The sequence below is a fragment of the Lynx canadensis genome, chromosome A2 (genome assembly GCF_007474595.2).
Source record: "Lynx canadensis isolate LIC74 chromosome A2, mLynCan4.pri.v2, whole genome shotgun sequence".
Classification (NCBI taxonomy): domain Eukaryota; kingdom Metazoa; phylum Chordata; class Mammalia; order Carnivora; family Felidae; genus Lynx; species Lynx canadensis.
Window position 1 is genome coordinate 85475525 of NC_044304.2, and position 19717 is coordinate 85495241.

The 19717-nt window shown below is 36.3% G+C and overlaps 1 protein-coding gene across 6 annotated transcripts in view; it reads right to left on the minus strand.

The window, feature by feature from the left end:
• The window catches only part of HGF (hepatocyte growth factor), a 79969-nt gene that overhangs the window by 36428 nt on the left and 23824 nt on the right, over nucleotides 1-19717 (minus strand). For 4 of the 6 annotated variants that reach the window (XM_030307856.1, XM_030307855.1, XM_030307854.1 and 1 more), the window contains 3 exons: nucleotides 19016-19136; nucleotides 17519-17637; nucleotides 1537-1711 (listed from right to left, as the gene is read on the minus strand). In XM_030307856.1, coding sequence (XP_030163716.1) covers nucleotides 1537-1711; nucleotides 17519-17637; nucleotides 19016-19136 — 415 coding nt within the window. Of the gene's footprint in view, nucleotides 1-1536; nucleotides 1712-15938; nucleotides 17130-17518; nucleotides 17638-19015; nucleotides 19137-19717 lie in introns of those variants that run through there. The other 2 variants (XM_030307859.1, XM_030307858.1) reach the window with 2 other exon arrangements.

Consider the following 19717-nt stretch of genomic DNA (forward strand, 5'->3'; position numbering starts at 1 on the left):
ACTTGAGTTCAGTTATAAAACCAAGTTAGTAGGTTATCTAGTCAAAATAGATCCTGATACCAACTGGGTTATGTAAGATCGTGAGAACAGTGATCACTAACAGCTAAAGCGACTGCATAGCAAGCGATCATAGTTACAACCCTTATTAAAGCCATTAGCCTTCTTATGAAATGATACAATTATTTTGAAGAAAATCTTTTATTTCTTTTAACCAATTTATACTTATATTTTAAAAATTTGTGCCAGCATAAAATATGCACATTGAGTTTTACATAAATTTTACACAAATTTGCTCTTTTAGATAAATAATTGCCTAGTTAAATTCTTTTGAGTATTTGTACATACACAGTTTCTTACTTGAGTATTATCAGCAGTCATTAGAAATTAACAAAACATGTGAATGGCATGGACACTGTCTCCTTTGTGCCTCTTAACTAATCTCTTCTCATTCTCTTTGCTTTCTCTACTTTGGCATTTACTTCTGAGGTGTGAAACACATGGGTCAGGAGCAGAGAGAATTGCTCTGAAGTAAACGAGGGAAGCAAACCCACAATGACAAGTAAACATTTGTTATTATAAAATAATGAAAAAAATACTTATGTTTTTACTATCTAAGCAAATACATTAAATTAGCTAAAACAAGCAACGAACCTATAAAATATCTCCTCTCTCCAGTGGATGGGCCAACTCATGCTCATAATTCTCCATCTTGAAATGTTAAGCTCTCTTATTAAAAGCCAATTACATAAAGCCAATATATGTTATTTATAGGTGCTATTTCGGCAAAGCCACTATGAATGGCACGTGTGTTATAAATTTCAAAAGCAATCATTTTATGTTCCTCATAACAAGGTGGACAATTTAAAAACACATGGCATTGTGGCTGTTCTGTCCAGCAAAAGTCAAGCGGTGAAAAAAAACAGCCATGGAGAAGGCACATAGCGGCAATATAATTGATATTGAAGGGCAGTTTCTTTGGCTTGATTCATCTAAATAATTGTTTTACTTTCCTACTCTTCAAAGGGAATCTAGAAACAGCAGAAAACATTCATTTGAGACTTTAAAAATAATATTTCTTCAAGGCCGAAAACACATCAGTTTACAATGTTGATTGAAATGAAGGCATGCCTCTTTTTGTAAAAGGAAAAAAATGTAATCTCCCCTAAAATTAATGTGAAATTTTAAGAAGGCACTAGCTTGAAACTTGGCTGGCTATCATTATCCTTAAATGAGTTATGAAATGTACCTGCAAAAACAAAGCTGTGATCAGAAACCTAGAGGTGCGTTTTCCAAAATATGGTACTTCAACTATCTGATTCAAAACTCACCTAGAGTGCTTATTAAAATGCATATTTGAGGGCCAAATCTCATATCTAAGGAATCAAAATATCTGCGTGGATGAATCTGCGTTTTAACTCCTGATTATCTCTAGACACACTAAAGTTTAAGAATTACTAACACAGGAATTATTAGAGTCACCATTCTTCCTCATTTCCTGAGAGCCTGCTGAAATTTATATGTGCCTAATATACTCACTTGCACTTGAAATTTTCAGGAGTTATGTCATGCTGGTGAGGATACTGGGAATCCCAACGCTGACAGGGAACTCCATTCCAGATGGAGTTGGTGGTGCCCCGGTAACCTTCTCCTTGACCCTGAATGCATTCAGTTGTTTCCATAGGCACATCTGTGTCATTCATAGTACTGTGAGCTAGTGGTAAAAACAGCATTAAACTTAAGTACAATCTTTAAATCTTTCATCCATCTCTTAATGTTCTTTTGCATATGGATTACTAAGGTATTCTGTCACATAGGTTTTTGTAATAATTGAGTAGAATATATTTTTTCAGTTATCATTATTGCTCTCTCACTCAGCCTAAAGGAGTGAGTTAACATGGTGGACTCAACTATAGAATTTCTCTGCTCATGAAACAGAATATTCTAGGAGCGGCTGGGCGGCTCAGTAGGTTAAATGTCCAACTTTGGCTCGGGTCATGATCTTGCGGCTTGTGAGTTCAGGCCCTGCATCAGGCTTTGTGCTGACAGCAAGGAGCCTGGAACCTGCTTCAGATTCTGTGTCTCCCTCTCTCTGCTCCTCCCCTGAGAGCATGCATGCTCTCTCTCTCTCAAAAATAAATAAACATTTAAAAAAAGAATATTCTAGCTTGACTTTATCTAGCCTAGTTTGAAAGAACGTCATCTAATAGCACTTAAATTTCCTGATTCTGTCTATTCATTCATTAATGTTAGATGTACAATCTTTCTATTTATTAATTTTTATATATTTTATAATCACTTTTCTTACTTTAGAAATTGAAAAATATCTATGAGTACTATAGTGAACAATCAGGGAAATTAAAAAGCACTATGCTGTAAGTTTGGTCATAAAAAAAGTAAGAAAGGGAAAAGTTGATCTACAGAGCAGTTATCTTTTAAAAAATCGATTTAGGTGGCTCAGTTATTAAGAGTCTGACTCTTGATTTTGGCTCAGGACATGATCTCATAGTTTGTGAGTTCAAGCCCCACGTCAGGCTCTGTGCACACAGCGTGGACCCTGCTTGGGATTTTCTCTCCCTCTTTCTCTCTCTCTCTCTGCCCATCCCCCACTTGCTCTCTCTCTCTCTCTCTCTCTCTTTCTTTCAAAAATAAAATTGCTTAGTGTTGACACTGTTTTAAGTCAATTTATTGTTATTACTATCTCCATTCCAAGTTTATTTTCATTCAAACACTAAAATAGTGTATTTTTGAAAAAATTTTTAAAGGCATTTTACTTCCATATGTCGCTATAACTAACATATGCTGAATAGACAGTATTTCTGAAATGGCTATACAATTATTCCGAAAATTAGTTTGTTTAAATACATACAAAAGTTGGTAATGGCATTAACCACTGTTCTCCTCCAGTATAATAAATATATTCTAAGCTATGTTAATGTTTTAATCAATTTGTTGGCATTAAAAGAAATCAATTGTTCCTAGGCAGATTTATTTCATGCTTTTTTCCTAGTCCAAATATAATGCTTACCACATTCCATGCAGATCATAAAAATCTCAGTAACAAAGTATAAAAAGTACAAAATTAAAATTTCACTAATTTTAATTCAGTAGTGAAACTGAAAATATTTAAGGAGCAACTAAAATCCACACACCTTCTCAAAATATCATGAAAATGTTTATGGTTCAATAGAGTAAAGTAATGTAAACTCCTCAGTTTCCTTTACAATCTAAATGGTCATTAATGATGCTTCTAGATAAAACTCACATTGCCACACTCTACAACAGCTTCGGATGTGAATAAATATCTTTGATTCATACATTCTGGAATTATATATATCATTTCTCAAAAGAATTCAGAATTAGACGTGTCTTCAGAGGCTAAGGGTGTCTATAAAAGTTCCATATTTAATAGTGTAAATTCTTTTTAAATGGCTCTTCAATTTTATTTAAATTTATTTATTTCTTACAAATAATCACCACCTTATGGGACTTAATGTTTTATTTCATTGAGTTCCATGCAAACTAAGTGGAGCCTCAGTTTGGCGTTATTCTATGAAACTCCGTGAAAAAGGAGGAAGATTAATTAGTGACCACTTCAACCATTGGACTAGGTTGTATAAACAGATTTCCATTAATTGCCCTTCTAATAACAGTTCTTTTTAAAATATGCTTTTATTTCTTATGTATCTCTTCCACACTTTTATTTTTTATTTTTATTTTTATTTTTTTAAGTTTATTTACTTGAAAGGGAGACAGAGAGCCAGAAGGGCAGAGAGAGAGAGAGGGAGAGAGAATCCCAAGCAGGCTCCGCTAGGTCAGCATGGAGCCCGATGCAGGATTCAAACTCACCAACTGTGAGATCATGACCTGAGCAGAAATCAGGAGTCAACGCTTAACCAGCAGAGTCACCCAGGTGCCCCTTGGCAGCTTATATATCTACTTTAGGGAATAAAAAATTGTCTCCGAAATACCTTAAATTAAAAGGAACTTGAAATGGAGATAAGTAAAATGTCCAGAGATTGATCTGTAAAGTGGTCATTGAGAGTTGATTTCTGAGAATTAATGTATACTGATATTGGTAACATACAGTGATTCAGGAAGAAAAAAAAATTATTGGCCTGGAAGAAATGACTTGTATAGAAAAAGTGCTACTTAACCAAGTCCTTTATGATTTTAATATTAAAGCTATTTGATGGAATAGACAGTAAGATGGATTTTATACATCCTCAGGAACTATATTTTATCAAAAGAAATACCAACAAGCAACTGTATTTCTGATTATTTGAGTCAACTGTTAAATGAGTTGAGGATACTGAGTTGGGGGGCTGGGGCACATCTTTAAAAGGTGATAACTTTAGACAGTTAAAAGGTCAAGCTGGTACTGACATATTTTAAATCTAGCTACAAAACTATGATGTGAAAAAAGACAAAAACAAATGTCTCCAGAAACCCATCAGTTCATTAGCTTAACATTTTAAGAAGAAAAGTTTTTAATCCCCCACCTGTTGGGCACAAGTTCCTGGGAAACAAACTTGTGACCTCAGGATGCAGAACCCAGGCCACAGCAGTAAAGTCAGAGTTAGGGCACAGAACAAAAGTACTTCAACTGCTCTTCTCAGGGACCTGATTGCCCGTCTTGTGTGCTTCTACTGTCTTGCTTTCCTATGTATTTGTGTGTGTTTGGTTTTATTTATTACTGTCCCATTTTTCTCAAGTATTACTCTAACATCGTGAATATGTAATCAAAAAACCCAAAGTTGACGATTTTCAATGTCTATCACACCTGCCTTTGCTTAGGTATGTGTCCATCACATCTCACTGAGAACATAGCTAGAGGCTGAGCCCATCAGAAATTACCAAACTCTGCTCCTTGGACACTACGATATCAATATAAGATTAAAAACAAATATAATTTCTAGAATGTGTTATTAGACAAGAATAATTGGATCTTCAATTTTTTTTCATAAATACCTTTGTAAAGTGACATTTTGCAGAAATAACCCATACAGTTAAAATTTGAAACCATACATAGAGACTTAATGTCAAAACAATTTTAATTGAACTTTTTTTTGTAAAAGGGGAGATAATTAAATAAATATTATCATAATTCATGAGGAACTCAATACCCAGAAAATTCATGTTCATGTTTAGAAGATATTAACAGGATGGGGTACTTGGGTGGCTCTTTAGGTTTAGCGCCCCACTCATGATTTCAGCTCAGATCATGATCTCACAGTTCATGCATTCAAGCCTCGAGTCAGGCCCCACGTTGACAGTGTGGAGCCTTCTTGGGATTCTCTCTCCCTCTCTCTCTCTCTCTCTCCCCCCTTCCTTCCCTCCTCCCCTCCCCCACTCATGCATACACTCTCTCAAATAATAAATTCAAAAAACTTAAAAAAAAGAAATTATTAAGAGGAATCATAAAATTTTAAAGCTAGTCGAAGATGAAAATTTTCCTAATTTGAGAGAAAAGTTTTCAAATTTCAAAAACCCTAAGTAAAAAAAAAAAAAAAAAAGGACTCCTTGAATAAGAATATTGTGGATATTGTGGAAGACATTTCACTGCTGATTCATCCACTAAAATCCCAGTGTCAAGTTTAGAGACCTAATTGTTGGTACTAACTTTGTATCTCAACTGCAAAGTTTCCTCAAAAAAGATTTAATTAAAGATTCTTTCACTTTTAAAAGTAGCAATCATAAAATCCTCATTTGGACAATTTTGTTGAAAAGTTTTTTTTCTAAACTTCCATTAGTATAATTTAAAAACTTTGATATAAATATAAGGAGCCACCAAATACTCACTTAAAGACAGTGTTAGTTAAAATGAGTAAATAAAACCCACAATTTTGGATTTGTTGTAAACAATTTGGATTATTTAACAGATTCTAATTTGGAGGTGGAAACTCAAACCTTTGGAAATTACAGAAATTACTGCACATTAATAAAAATACAACATAGTGCAGAATAAATATAACTTTTCATTAGGCCTTTCTACAGACTGAATATTTATGTCTCCCCCAAATTCATATGTTGAAATCCTCATCATAAATGTCATGGTATTAGGATGTGGGGTCTTTGGTAGGTGCTTAGGTCTTAAGGGCAGATGCCTCATGAATGGGATCAGTGCCCCTATAAAAAAGACACCACAGAGTTCCCTCACCCCTTCTACCATGTGAGGAATCTTCTAGTACTTTGATCTTTGACCTCTCAGCCTCCAGAACTGTCAGAAATAAATGTCTGTTGTTTATAAGCCACCCAGTCCATAGTATTCTGTTATAACAGCCCGAACTAAGACAGGCCTCAACAAGATATAAAAAAATATAATTAATAGTATTCTTTTTGTTTACTTTTATTTTAATAAGTATCCATAACTTTGAAATATATACCTCAAGTAATTTGATGGTTATGATTTTAACTGCAAACTAGCAGTATTGAGATAATATTTTTCTTCAAAAAGTGCTCTCTGAAGTTAGTGAGTCTGTATTTATCCCATTCGACATTCAACTGCTAAAAGTGCCTTCATAAAGAAAAGCTATATAATTCTGGTGAAAATGTATAGAATAAATATCATAGGCCAAAAAAAGATATATTAGTACAACAAGGTAACTAAATAATTTTCACCACTAAATAGGAGTTATTATGAAATTCCATACAGCTGTTGAACACATATTATCTGATGAGGATCATGTGAATGATTTTTCATAGACCATTTAACTGTGATACAAATGTTCCTTCTTTATTGCCTACATACATATTTCCTACTCAAACAAGATGAATTATTCCTGAACTGTAATAAAATAGACTCCTTTACCTGTCCTACTGTATAAATACCAAAACTTGATGCAAAAACAAAATAAATGTTTCATGCCAGTTGATTTGGAAAAAGCTATTAAATTTTGGGAAAGCTATTCCTCTGGACTTAATACTTTATAACATGGGACCTGAATAAGGGAAGATTTTGAGGTCTTCTGTGACCAAAGTGGTAAAGAAAAGAAGCACAGAAACGTCCCTAAATATCAGCTGCAGTTGATCAAGTTTAGCCAAGGCAACATGTGTATATCTTCATATATACAAACATTTTTGCAATTTTGTGTCTACCAAGCACACTGAAAAATCTGAGAAACTCACAAATAAGAGAGCTCCTCACAAATAAAGCATTTTTTTCAGGTGTGCCCGTGGTGGCCACCCTTTGGAAGCACATGTAAAGATAGTTGTATGATCTTTCATGACCTATGAGTGAAGAAATGTTTTTTCTTTGATGAGTGACATAAAGTTTTCTGTTTGGAAATGCTTTTTATAAAAACAACATTGACTACTGAAATTTTGTACTGTTCTTTCACAACATAATCAAATATAATGGGTGCCTCTTGGAATATTAATTTCACTTTGCTGGTATGGATGTGTTATGATCTGATTGCTATAATATCTGGTGGGGACTTTAAGGTTTGAATAGATTTTCTGAGAGAATGAACATTAACTGTTATGTGATGCTTGGGACAGACATCCTGCCACCCAACAGAAAGACCACTAGAATAAGATGACAAATAATGAATCTGATCCATTTTCTCTGTGGAAGTCTTGCTGAGTTTTTGCCGAGAAACTTCAGAGCCCTGATGGAGGTCTGTGAAAGGCAACTGGAGAATACAAGTGCACATGCATATTACAGACAGCCATGCACAGAGTTCCATAAGCTTTCCATGAAGGATAAGTAAACCCTGACATTTACAGTCCCCCTTCTCCCCCAAAATCTAGATATCCCAGTGGTGATACACTGTTGCTGTTGCTTTGCCTATAGCTAGGAGCAAGTTGCTCCACAGGCCATTGGACAAATACCTCATTATTCCTTGGAATACTTCTGCACAACCCACTTCTATTCCCACTTCAGCTACTGAAGAGCAACTGAAACATAGGATTTACTTTATGGTGGTCCCTAGAGATTGGGAACAGTGTGTGAAGCTATTCTCCCATCAACAGACTTGTGCTCTTTGGTCCGCAAATGGCAGGATCAGGCTCAATGAAAATTTAAAGAGCTTCTTGTTTTAAAATTGACATGGGAAAGTAGTATAAAGACTCCAAAGTACAAACCTCAAATTGCTTGCACGTTTGCTTTCCCTATGAGCCTAGAATTCCTATCTGAAACTTTTCTTTGGACTTTATCCAAGCCTTTACTGGTATAAAATGCTCAAGAGACAAGACTTTCACGAAAGGTCTTCAGTTCTATACTCTTATTCCTTAGAAGATGACTTGAAAAAGACCTCCAAGTATAAGATCTTTCCCCTGAGAAAGGGTATTGATGGCATTGTTTTTGTCTGACTCAGAATACAATGAGATTTCATTTCTATGAATCTCTGTTCTAGCCTTGGATAAAATAACAAGTTCTGAGAAATAAACAGCTTTCTTTAAGAAAGAAAATAATGTGCTAACATTCTTTTCCAAACATATAAACACGCTCAATTTTACAAGGTTAGATATTCTCTTAAAACCACACCAGTGTAGATTGATTACTAGAAGGAAGGATTCTTTTTATTTATTGTCAAACACACCTGTATTAGTGTGCTTGGGCCACCGTAACAAAATACCACAGACTTAAAAACAACTGAAATGTATTTCTCACAATTCTGGAGGCTAGGAAGTCAAACATTAAGGTGCCAGCCAAGTTGGTTTCTAGTGAGAGTACCTTCCTGGCTTGTAGATGGCCACGTTCTCGCTGTGTGCTCATAAGCAGTAGAGAAAGAGAGAGAAAGAGAGAGAGAGAGAGATCTCTTACTCTACTTATAAGGCCACTAATCCTATCAGATTGGGGTCCCACACTTGTGATCTCATTTAACCTTAATTACCACCTAAATGCCCTATCTCCAAATACTGTCACACTGAAGATTAAGGCTTAAATGTATGAATTTGTGTGTGTGTGTGTGTGTGTGTGTGTGTGTGTGTGTATGGCAGGAGGTGGGTGCATAGTTCAGTCTATAACAATACTTTGAATAGAAATCTTAGCTATCAAAGATCTGCCTAGGTAACATTTCTGAAATGGAGAGTTGTTTCATAGGTATAAAGTTTTAGTTACGCAAAATGAGTAAATTATAGAGACCTAGAGATCTGAACAACATAGTACCTGTGGTTAACAGTGCGACACTGTATACTAAAAAAAAAAAAAAAAATGTTGAGAGTAGATCTCAAGTTAAATGTTCATACACATACATTAAAAAAAAAAGGAGAGTAATGGCAGGAAGAAGTTTTGGAAATCATTGATGTGTTTATTACCTTGATTGTGGAGATGGTTTCATGGGTATATGCATATGATCAAATCAATCAGATTGTATACATTAAATATGTACAGTTTATATTAATTGCACCACAGTAAAGCTGTTAAAAATAAATAAAATGGCTCTGGACACATATGTGTCTAGAATTTAAAAAAAAAGAAGAAAATGGAGGAGAAAAATAAGGCAAAACATGACAAAATATGTCTATTTTTTGGTAAAGAAAAAGCCCTCCCGACAACTAACAACAAATGAACAAAAGTATCTCAGGGAAGCATGAAACCTCAGGATGAGTTCAGGATGGGTTGAGGTGATAGGAAGAAAGCATGAAACAAATCTTCATGCATGGCAATATCTGAGAAAAGCTAAGTTGTCATATGAAAATCTAGAAGCATAAAAGACATTCCAGGAGACACACACACACACACACACGCACAAACACACACAAATGAAAAACTACCACTATATAGGAATGTAACATTCATTCATTCAACAAATGCTTGTTGAATCCCTGTCTTGTCTAAGGCAATGTGCTGACCCGAAAAGAGACATGATCTGTGTTTTGGTGGAGCTTACAAATTTTGATAGAGCTATTAATCAAATAATTTCAAAAACAAATGTAAAGACAAGGCTCTGAGAAGCACATAGGAGAGGTTTATTATGGTATAAATATATACTAAGGAATTTGACCAAGTCAGAGAAGTCAGATGAAGAAATGCTAACTGAGGAAATAGTAACTGAGTGGAAATTTCAGCAATTAGTAGCTGTCAACTGGGTGAAAAAGAATAAAACATTTTCAAGGCAGAGAAGAAGTTAGGGGTGAAGGAAATATAAATGAGAATATAGAAAATATGAAGCATAGGAAGTAAGCTATTCTGGCTGGAATAGAGAACCTTGGAGAGAAATGTGGTAGTATATGAGGTTAGAGATATGGGTAGGGAAGTAAAAGATGGTTTTGTTTTGTCTTTGTTCTAAGGTAGAAGGAAATCATTGAAAGGTTTTTAACTGGTGTGTGTGTGTGTGTGTGTGTGTGTGTGTGTGTGTTGCTAGGGATGGGAAATGATATACTCAGATTTTTATATCATTCTGTTTGTAGTATGAAGAAGGGATTGAAGGGAAAAACTAGTGAATATGGATTCATCTCCTTTCAGAAGGCAATTTAAATATTCAAGAAGAAAAATAACACTAATGGAAAAAGGAGAGAGTGAAATGGCTAGACTTGAGAGGTATATACAAAATAAAATTGACAGTGGTGGGTCAAATGTGAGGAGTGAAGGAAAGATCATGTCTAGGATCATTCTAGGTTTTTGAACCTTAGATGTAATGGTGGTATCAGTCATACAAAAGACAGCTTGAAAAGCAGACTAGACCATCCTACAGGATAAAAGAAGAAAATCAGAAAAACGTGATAGATGATAGAAATCTCCAACCAGGTGATTTGCTCTTGGTGAGAACTGGAAAACAATTTGACCATCCAACAGGTATATGCTAGTTAATGTATATCCTAATGGGACCACATCAGCCTTACAGGTCTGACATGTAGCAAAAAAGCTGTTTGCAGAGGAACACCTGGGGTTCCAGAGGTCCTTTGGGGGATCTCGGAGATCAAAACACTCTATTAGGACAATTCTAACATGTCATTTGTGTTTTATACAGTGAAATTCCTAGAGCACTTGAGGTTTAATGTTCCAGAAAACTGAATGCAAAAGCAAATGCGAAACACAAAGCCATCTTCTAATTAAGGTATCAATTGAAGAAATTTGCAAAAAATCTGAATTTGCAGAAAATCTAAAACACTGCCATTGTTCTCCCTATTTTTCTGACAAATATAGTTTTCATTTTAAATATGTTGTATTTATTAGCATTCAATGAGCTCGTCACTATTTTAATGAATTAATATTCTTTAAATTTACATTTTAATTTCTAATGCAGTACATATAGATTCGTATAGCTTACATACACAATTTGGGGCTCTCAATAATGGTAAAGAATGTAAAGATATCTTCAGTCCAAGAAGTTTGTGAATAACTGATTTAAATAATCAAGAAGATTTTCTATGACAATCAACCAAATTATAGCTTTTCAATTGCCAGAGAAGTATTTTCACTTCAGAAAAATATAATTAGTCCCAACAAATATTATTATTTCTCTCTAAAAAGCAGTGAACTAATCTATGGAACTGTTATTCAGAATATAAAGTTATTATAGTGGAAAACCATAAGAAAATCAGAATTTCACTCAGGTATTATACAGGACTCCCAATTTGTTATATATTTGCAATGTCTAAAATTCCATATACTTGGAAATCTGTTAAAAGTTATATAGCCAGGTAGAACCAGAAGTGGATAGTGCAGAGCAAAGATCACTCTGTGGAATACATGTGAAAGATGGTCATGGAATTTTTAAGGGAGAAGATTGATAAAGAGACCCACTAGCCCCTTCAAGCCGCCATTTTAGAATTCACTTATATGCAGTTCTGCTCACTCAACTCAGAGTTTCTCAGGATAAATTGGTGAAATGATTCCCCTTATGGGACCCAGTGGGCCTACCTCAACATGGCGATGATGGATTTGACCCAAAACTAAATTTGAGTGACACTGACCCCTGGAATGATTGCTTTGCCTATGCTCATGTTGCTGGAGAAGAAAGCCCGGTAGAGTAGAAAGAAGACAAAATAGGAGTAAGAAATGGGATGACATTCAGGGGTGTGGCCACAGAATACTCTCAGAAGCAGTGGGAAAGCATGGACCCTGCTCAAAGGGCTTTGTACAGGGATCTGATGTTGAAGAACTATGAGCATCTGGTCTCTCTGGATGAGGATAACTAACCTCCAGAAGATGGGATCTGCCCTTGAGTTTCTTCATATTCCCTCCTTTAGGAAGTCTCTGCACTGATTGACGGAGATAGAAACCCTATTGACTCAGAAATGGAAAGCTTCATGATGCAGCACCTGGACTTTAAACTTGTCCCTTCAGATGATCTGCCCACTCCATACTACATCACGTGTGGTTCCAGAGCTTAAGTATGATTAAACCTTACGGCAACTTTAAAGTATTCAATTCCCTCTTTTCTACCCCTGTGCTTTTGATTCAGTGATTCTTAGTAGAAAATTAGACATGCACATTATACTGTTCCCTATGCATTCAGAAGGACACAGTGTATTCATAAAATTTTGAAACCGTTTTTCAGCTTTATTGAGGTATTAATTGTCAAATACAACTGTAATATATTTAAAAAAATTTTTTTTAATGTTTATTTATTTTTGAGAGAGAGAGAGAGAGAGCGAGCATGAGCGGGGGAGGGGAAGAGACAGAGGAAGACACAGAATCCGAAGCAGGCTACAGGCTCTGAGCTGTCAGCATGGAGCCCGATGTGGGACTCAAGCTCACGAACCATGAGATCATGACCTGAGCCGAAGTCGGACGCTTAACTGACTGAGCCACCAGGCGTCCCTGTAATATATTTTTTAAAAGGTATATAGCCAAGATGTTTGTGAACTGTTGCCATTTGGGTAGAAATCGCTTTCTGAGGAACATGGTGCAAAGGTTTACTGAGAAGGCCTGTCCTGGCCACATTTGTCAGGTGATGAGCAACACTCATCCTTCACTTTTGGGGATACGTCCACTGATTCTCTAAGATTAAAAGGTTGGGAGCAAAGTGACAGGAACTAATTTGTGGCTCATCCAGCTTTTAACAAATAAAAGGAACAGATAGCAGTCATCAAAACCTTGGCTCTGAAAGGTGTGAATATGCCCATGTCACGGCAATGTCAGCTTTTACTTTACTAGTTCTTGCTAGTGCTCTGAAATTTCATTTTATCATAGACCTTGGTGTGTTTTGTTCACTTCTATACCCCCAGAATCTAGAAAAAATTTTGAGGTATGAGAGCTAGTCAGTAAATATTTATTGAATAACTCCTATGCAAAAGGGGCCGACAATCTTCCTTGTGTTTTCTGTGTGCTCCCTGGAATTGCTGTTCTGGAGAAGTTTTTTCTGTCACTATTTACTTATGACTTTTCAAGACCTTCAGAAAAGACTGAAGTTGGATGTGCTATGAGCATAGACATCGAGCACCTACATCTCAGCATAAGCAGAACTCAGCTTTCTTATCTTCCTCCTCAAAGTTACATCTCTCTCAAATATGCATCATCTACTCAGTAACTTAGGAAATATGTAAGACTTTGCTCTTTCCCTATCTCATTTCCCACTATATCCAATTTGTCATTACATATTGGACATTCAGACTCTTCAGTATCATTCACATCCTTCCTCACCTTGTTATGCTCACTGTTTACGGCATTAATTCACATTACTGGCCTGTTCCAATTAGCTCTTATCAGACCCACCTGCCTCCTGTCTCAGCACTCTCCTGCCAATTACTGGAAATATATAGTGATCTTCAGTTGGTGGAGGTGTGTTGGTTTTTGCTCTTGTTTTTTTTTTTTTATTCCCATTACTAAGAGAATTTTGAAAACAAAAATTTATGTTCTCCCACATGTTTTTTAAGTTGGCATCCACATTTTTTATGGTAAGTTTAAATAGTTGCGAAAGATGTGATTTCTAGCGTATGTTAACTACTGTCATTTTTACACCTAAATTTTTATATTGCACTTTAAAAAAGATTAATGGAGTGATTTGATATCTACCTGTTCTTGGATAAATGTATATTATCAAACTCTTTTTCTCCTTGAATTAGTATTTCTATTCCACTTTACCCATGGAATGTTATTTGAATTTTTTTTTTAACTTTTAACTTTATTTATTTATTTTTGAGAGAGAGAGACAGAGAGAGTGAGCAGGGGAGGGGCAGAGAGAGGGAGAGGGAGAATCTCAAGCAGGTTCCACACTGTCAGCATGGAGCCCAATGCAGGGCTCAAACTCACAAACTGTGAGATCATCACCTGAGCCAAAAGCAACAGTTGGACACTTAACCAACTGAGCCACCCAGGTGCCCCTTGAATTTAATGTATTTTATGTTCGAGAGTCTTTTATTCTTAACCCCATCATACTTTTCTCAAAGATTTTTATATTTTGAAATTTATTTAAATTTCTTGTGACCATAGTATTCTAAGGGATAAATACACATGTACCCTACACACACATACAAAAACACTTGCACGTATGTATGTATATATTCCAAATAGAGTTGTGTAATTATTAGTAGTACATAAATGATAAGCAGCATGAATATATAGCATTTGCAAAGGTCTCTTGGTTTAGTTTTCCCAAGGTTTTACAGCCCAGGACAATGTACCAAAATAAAATTCAGGAAGGATGGGCAGTTTGGTTTTATTCGGGAAAGTAAGAAAGAGTAATGGTGAATGAGAAGGTAAGATTTTGAACTTGACTAACTCCTTAGTAACATGTACATCTCAAGCAGAAGATTTGGGGAAAGAATTAATCTGGAAGTAAAAGAGCTAGGATTTGAGCCTCTAAGCTGTCCATGTCCACAGACCCCTATGAGAGTTTTGTGTTCCCGAGGGCTTCACAGACAGCAATCTGGAGGCTTCTGTAACCAGCTTATGTTGTACAACAAAAGTGAAGAGATTTTGCAGGTATAAGTCAGGTCCCTAATCAGTTGACTTTAAGTTAATTAAAGGGAGCTTACCTCAAGTGGCCCTGAGCTAATCAGATGAGCTCTTTAAAAGAGTATGTAGAGCTTTAAAATAACTATTGCCCTTTAATTAGAAATTGCCATTATTGCACATGAATATTCAAGTGGCATGCTATTCAAAATGTCTATTACATTATATTACACCTATTCCATGCTATTGTTTTGTCCCTGTATCTCCTTGACAAACAAAAATTCTTTCCTAAAATATCTTGTGATTTATTGTTAAATTTTGAAGTTAATGTTAAGGCTTTTAGAGGATTTGTGTAATAAAGAAAAATTTTGAAAATTAAGAAATTAAAAAAAATAAAAGAGAATGTAGAGGTCAGAGGCTGAAACTAGCAGAAAACTCTGCCATTATCCTTGAAGAAGTAAAATTCTCTGTTGTGGAGAGGGTCGTAGAGCAGGAAACATCAGGCAGTGTTTCGGAGCTGAGGACCTCCATACTATAACCACAAGAATTCTGCCAACAACTGCTGGACTTGGAATGGGATACTGAGTCTTAAATGAGAGAGTAGGTCTGGTGGGCACCTGGGTCATGGCCTTGTGAGATCCTAAGCAGAGAATCCACCTGAGTCATGCCTGGACTTCTGACCCACAGAAATTATGGCATAATAAGTGTGTACTGTTTTAAGCCACTACATTTTGGCAAATTGTTATGCAGCAATATAAACCTGTTCTACAGTTGAAAGCATCACCAAATGTCTTACTTTTGCATTATATGCTTTGCTATAAATGTAAGCAAGAATATTCACAAAACCTTATCTCTTATGCTTTCCAGAATTGCAGAATATCAACTTCCATTCATCTGAATAAGAGTATAGTCTCCATGTATACTTTTACAAATTAAAAGCTTTCCTGTAATGAAATATTTCTGAAATATTCTCCATGCTTAAGAAATGATTTTATTCTTCACTATATGGGTTTGGCTTACATGTTCTACTACCATTTTCTTAGCATTACCATCCTATACACACGATTCTCTGTTTAACAAAGCCATCTGAATCACAGCATGTTAGTTGCATAATTAGCAAACACTTCTTTGGACAGAAGAGAAAAAGAAATCTATCTGGTAGTTAGGAAGCATCATATTTATTTTATTTCTTTTCTCTCACAGTGTCTTTTAAAATCACCAAATACTGGTTGGAAAAGAATAGGAGGGCAACAGTGAATGTGCAGATCATTATGCATGTGATCGTGTCTGTGTGTATGTATTTATACTGATCTTATTCCTGAGACAATTTACAGGAGTGCCTAAAAGCAAACATTTGTGCACACAAAACGGAAGGGAAACAGTTGGTTTATTGTATCTAAGTAGTCTAAAATGGTGGGAAGATTAATGAGATTTTAGAAGTCAATGAGTGGAACTACCCCAATCTATACAGAGAAACACTGTCACAGAAGTCATCTTTTATGCCAAGGGACCAAACAGATAATTCAGTTTCCTTAGAACATTGCATTCACACTGCAGGTCTACCAGAGTCTGCGGTTATTTCACACATGCCAGACGTGTCCTCCTTCTATGGGCTTTATTTGAGTTGTCCAAAACATTTCCTCTTATTAGCAGGTCTAGGTGGAGAGAGATTTACCTTGGCAGTATCACAGTGTGAATAATGTTGAATTAGGTTTGTTCAAAGGGATATCCCCATCATGCTGCTCTAGGAAGATATGCAACTACCTATTCTTATCCTCATAACTGTCCACTTATCATGCAGGGTGCTGGTACCTTATCTTACGTAGATTATTTCTCTTTGTACATTCCTCTCTATATGCATATCTTTATGCTGCCAAGCCCATCTCTAATGTTATTATACCTTAGCAAAGTCATGGAATTCTACTAGTCTTAGAGCATTTTAGGATCCAGCTGAAAAAATAAGACTTGTACCCATAGAAATTAAAGCATGCCTATATCTAACTATCCAGTATTATTTCAAAGAGTGAAACTGTGTAAGTTAACCATGGAGGAGGGGACCAAACATACAGATTTAAAGAGCTACCATAAAGCAAGTGAGGTAAGAAGCTTTTACCATAAATTCAGGAGTGTTGGGTAAAGGCCAGTATATAGAAAATGACCACAGTACAGCTAAAAGACAGGTTTGAACAGAATACAGGCTGCGTACGAGGTCAGCCAGAGGGGTGGGGATCAGCTACTAGAGATTAAAGATGTCTCTGAGATTCTTCTATTAGACTTGTTATTTTTCACCGCAGCCTCTGTTGTTCACCAGAAGAGGCTCACAGTCAGCTGACAGCTCATGTTATGTCTGGGGAAGAAAGGTATGGAAAGGATACCGGGTTGGAAGGTAAAAATCTAAGGTCCTAGCTTTTAAGGCCCTAATGACATTATGATACTGCACACAGTCCCTGATCTTTTTTCTCCCTCTGTGGATATTTTTTAAAATAACATAAGAATGTTTAGGCCTTCATCATAAGTATAAATGTTTTGTGTTCACTTGCACACTTATCTCTTTCAAAACAATGACTCTGAAAATTCAAAAGCCTTGGATAGAATTATGGAATGCATTCCTAAAATATTAAAGCCTACACCCATTAAAGCATCAAGTAAAATAGTTGTTAACTTGTCTCACTAATAATCGCCTGCTTAGATCCAGGCTGAGAGGAAAAGGAAGCAATAAATTTGACCCTAACTTACCGCACATTTTAATTGCACAGTACTCCCAGGGGGTGTCAGGGTCAAGAGTATAGCACCATGGCCTCGGCTTGCCATCAGGATTGCGGCAATAATTATCATCAAAGCCCTTGTCGGGATATCTGCAAACCACACCAAGAAAAGTGTCATGTAAATCTGCCTGGAAGCACCACCCACCCCTCAGTTCACAAAGTAACTTTCGACGGAGCTTGGATACTACTAGCTGGGGAAAGAAGAGATTTCCTGTTACCTTACAAGAACTGCTGATTATCAACTATTGCGTATGTTAGCTTCCATATCTGGTAAGTATAGAACACATCCCTTTGCTAATAAGTTAGATTCATTTGGTACCTGTCCACCAGGTTGAGCTCCCAAACTGAATCCCCTTCTCACAAAGCCCAGTTAAGGACAGATTACATAAACACGACCTCATGTAGCCTGCTCATTAAGAAAACGGGTCTTTTTCTGGGGCAGGCTTAAAGTTCAAACTGAAAGTTAGGTTTCAATAGTCCTGTTACTAATGATAGATCAATTTTGAAAATAGAGCCCTTCTAGGTCATGCCCTCACCTCCACCATGAGAGAGAGAAACTCCATTACACCACTTTCTCTGTACCCTCCTCCCTTTAAATTAACAGGGTCCTGAATTGGTGACTTGATTTTAATTGCTACCATATTCCTCCTGCACTCACTGAAAGGACAAGAGATTCACTTAAACACACACACACACACACACACACACACACACACACACGCGGTTTAATTTAAGAGAAAAACAAACAAAAAGATAAGAACAACACCTTTCAGAAAGATGGAAACAGAAATTCCCTTACAATTGTATTTTCATTCTTTATAACAAAAATAAAGACATTTTTGTCAACTAAAATATTTCATGTGAAAGGAATGAGCCATAGTAGACATATTTTTTTTTAACCATTTAAGCTCAAAACCTATTCCTGAGGAGAAATGTAGACGTGGTTGCCTGACTTCTCCAGACTGGCGATTTCAAAACACACTAGGATAAAGCAGCCAAAGAATTGTTTGTTCCATCTTTCATTCCCTGTCTATGGGCATGACCTATGTCATGGTGTCACACAGGTGACCCCACTTTACCTAAGTCATTGAAGATGTGGCTTTAGAAGGACATTGGCCTGTATTTAGCAATAATGCCTCCTCCCATAGCTTGGACTGTGGTCATTACTTAATGGATCTCTGTCTTTTCCCTGCCATGGAAGGGAAAGAGGAAGCTTCTGTTAGTGCTCCCCTTCTGCCCCTCACTGATGCTCCTGTGTTTCCGACCATCCTGATTTCAGGGACTCAGTCTCCTCAGCAGAGACCGGTCAGAGGTGGGGCCAGCATTCTCATATGCCTCGTCTGAAGTCCCTTTGCCCCAAGACTATCCAGAAATCATAATATAAGGAGAATTTCTCTAGCAGTTTGTCATGGAGCAAATAACACTTTGTGAAAAGAATCATTGGAAGCACGATTTGGTGGTATTTTACCTTTCTGGCAAGAATTTGTGCCGGTGTGGTGTCTGACGATCCCAGCGCTGACAAATCTTGCCTGATTCTGTATGATCCATGGGACCTCGATAACTTTCCCCATTGCAGGTCATGCATTCAACTAATAAAATTAAAGTACGGCATGTTAATTGCTTCTGACAGCAAAATCAAGAACACCACCATTCCATTGAAAGAACAGTAAATCACCTGTTTAGCAAAAAGATTTTTATAACAACTTACATACCATTTTAACGTTGAATTGGGGTCTAATGTCCATAAAGAGTGGCATAAAATACTCCCTACAGAACTCTTCATATAGTTTAAATGGGATTTGTGTAGTTAATGTCATAAAAATTTACCACAAGGCCAGGATGCTGCCTTTCTAATTTCTCAGTAACTGTCCCAAAGATACCCAGACTGGACATATAAGATACGCCCTTGGGATCTGCCCTTTGTTGGTCTAAAATGCAAAGAATTTCAGTGTCTGTACTGACAACAGAATAATTCTCTTCTCTCAACTTACTCTCCAAACACATACGTAGGAAATATACAACTTACACTGAGTACAGGTTATACCCCGGCAGTTAATGTCAAAGTGAGGACCAGATAAACTTGAGAGATCAGCTGCAAACCTAAATCTGGTACTATTCAAAGAATAGGGTTATTTTAAAAGAACAAATGATGGCTTCTTTCTGTTACTGA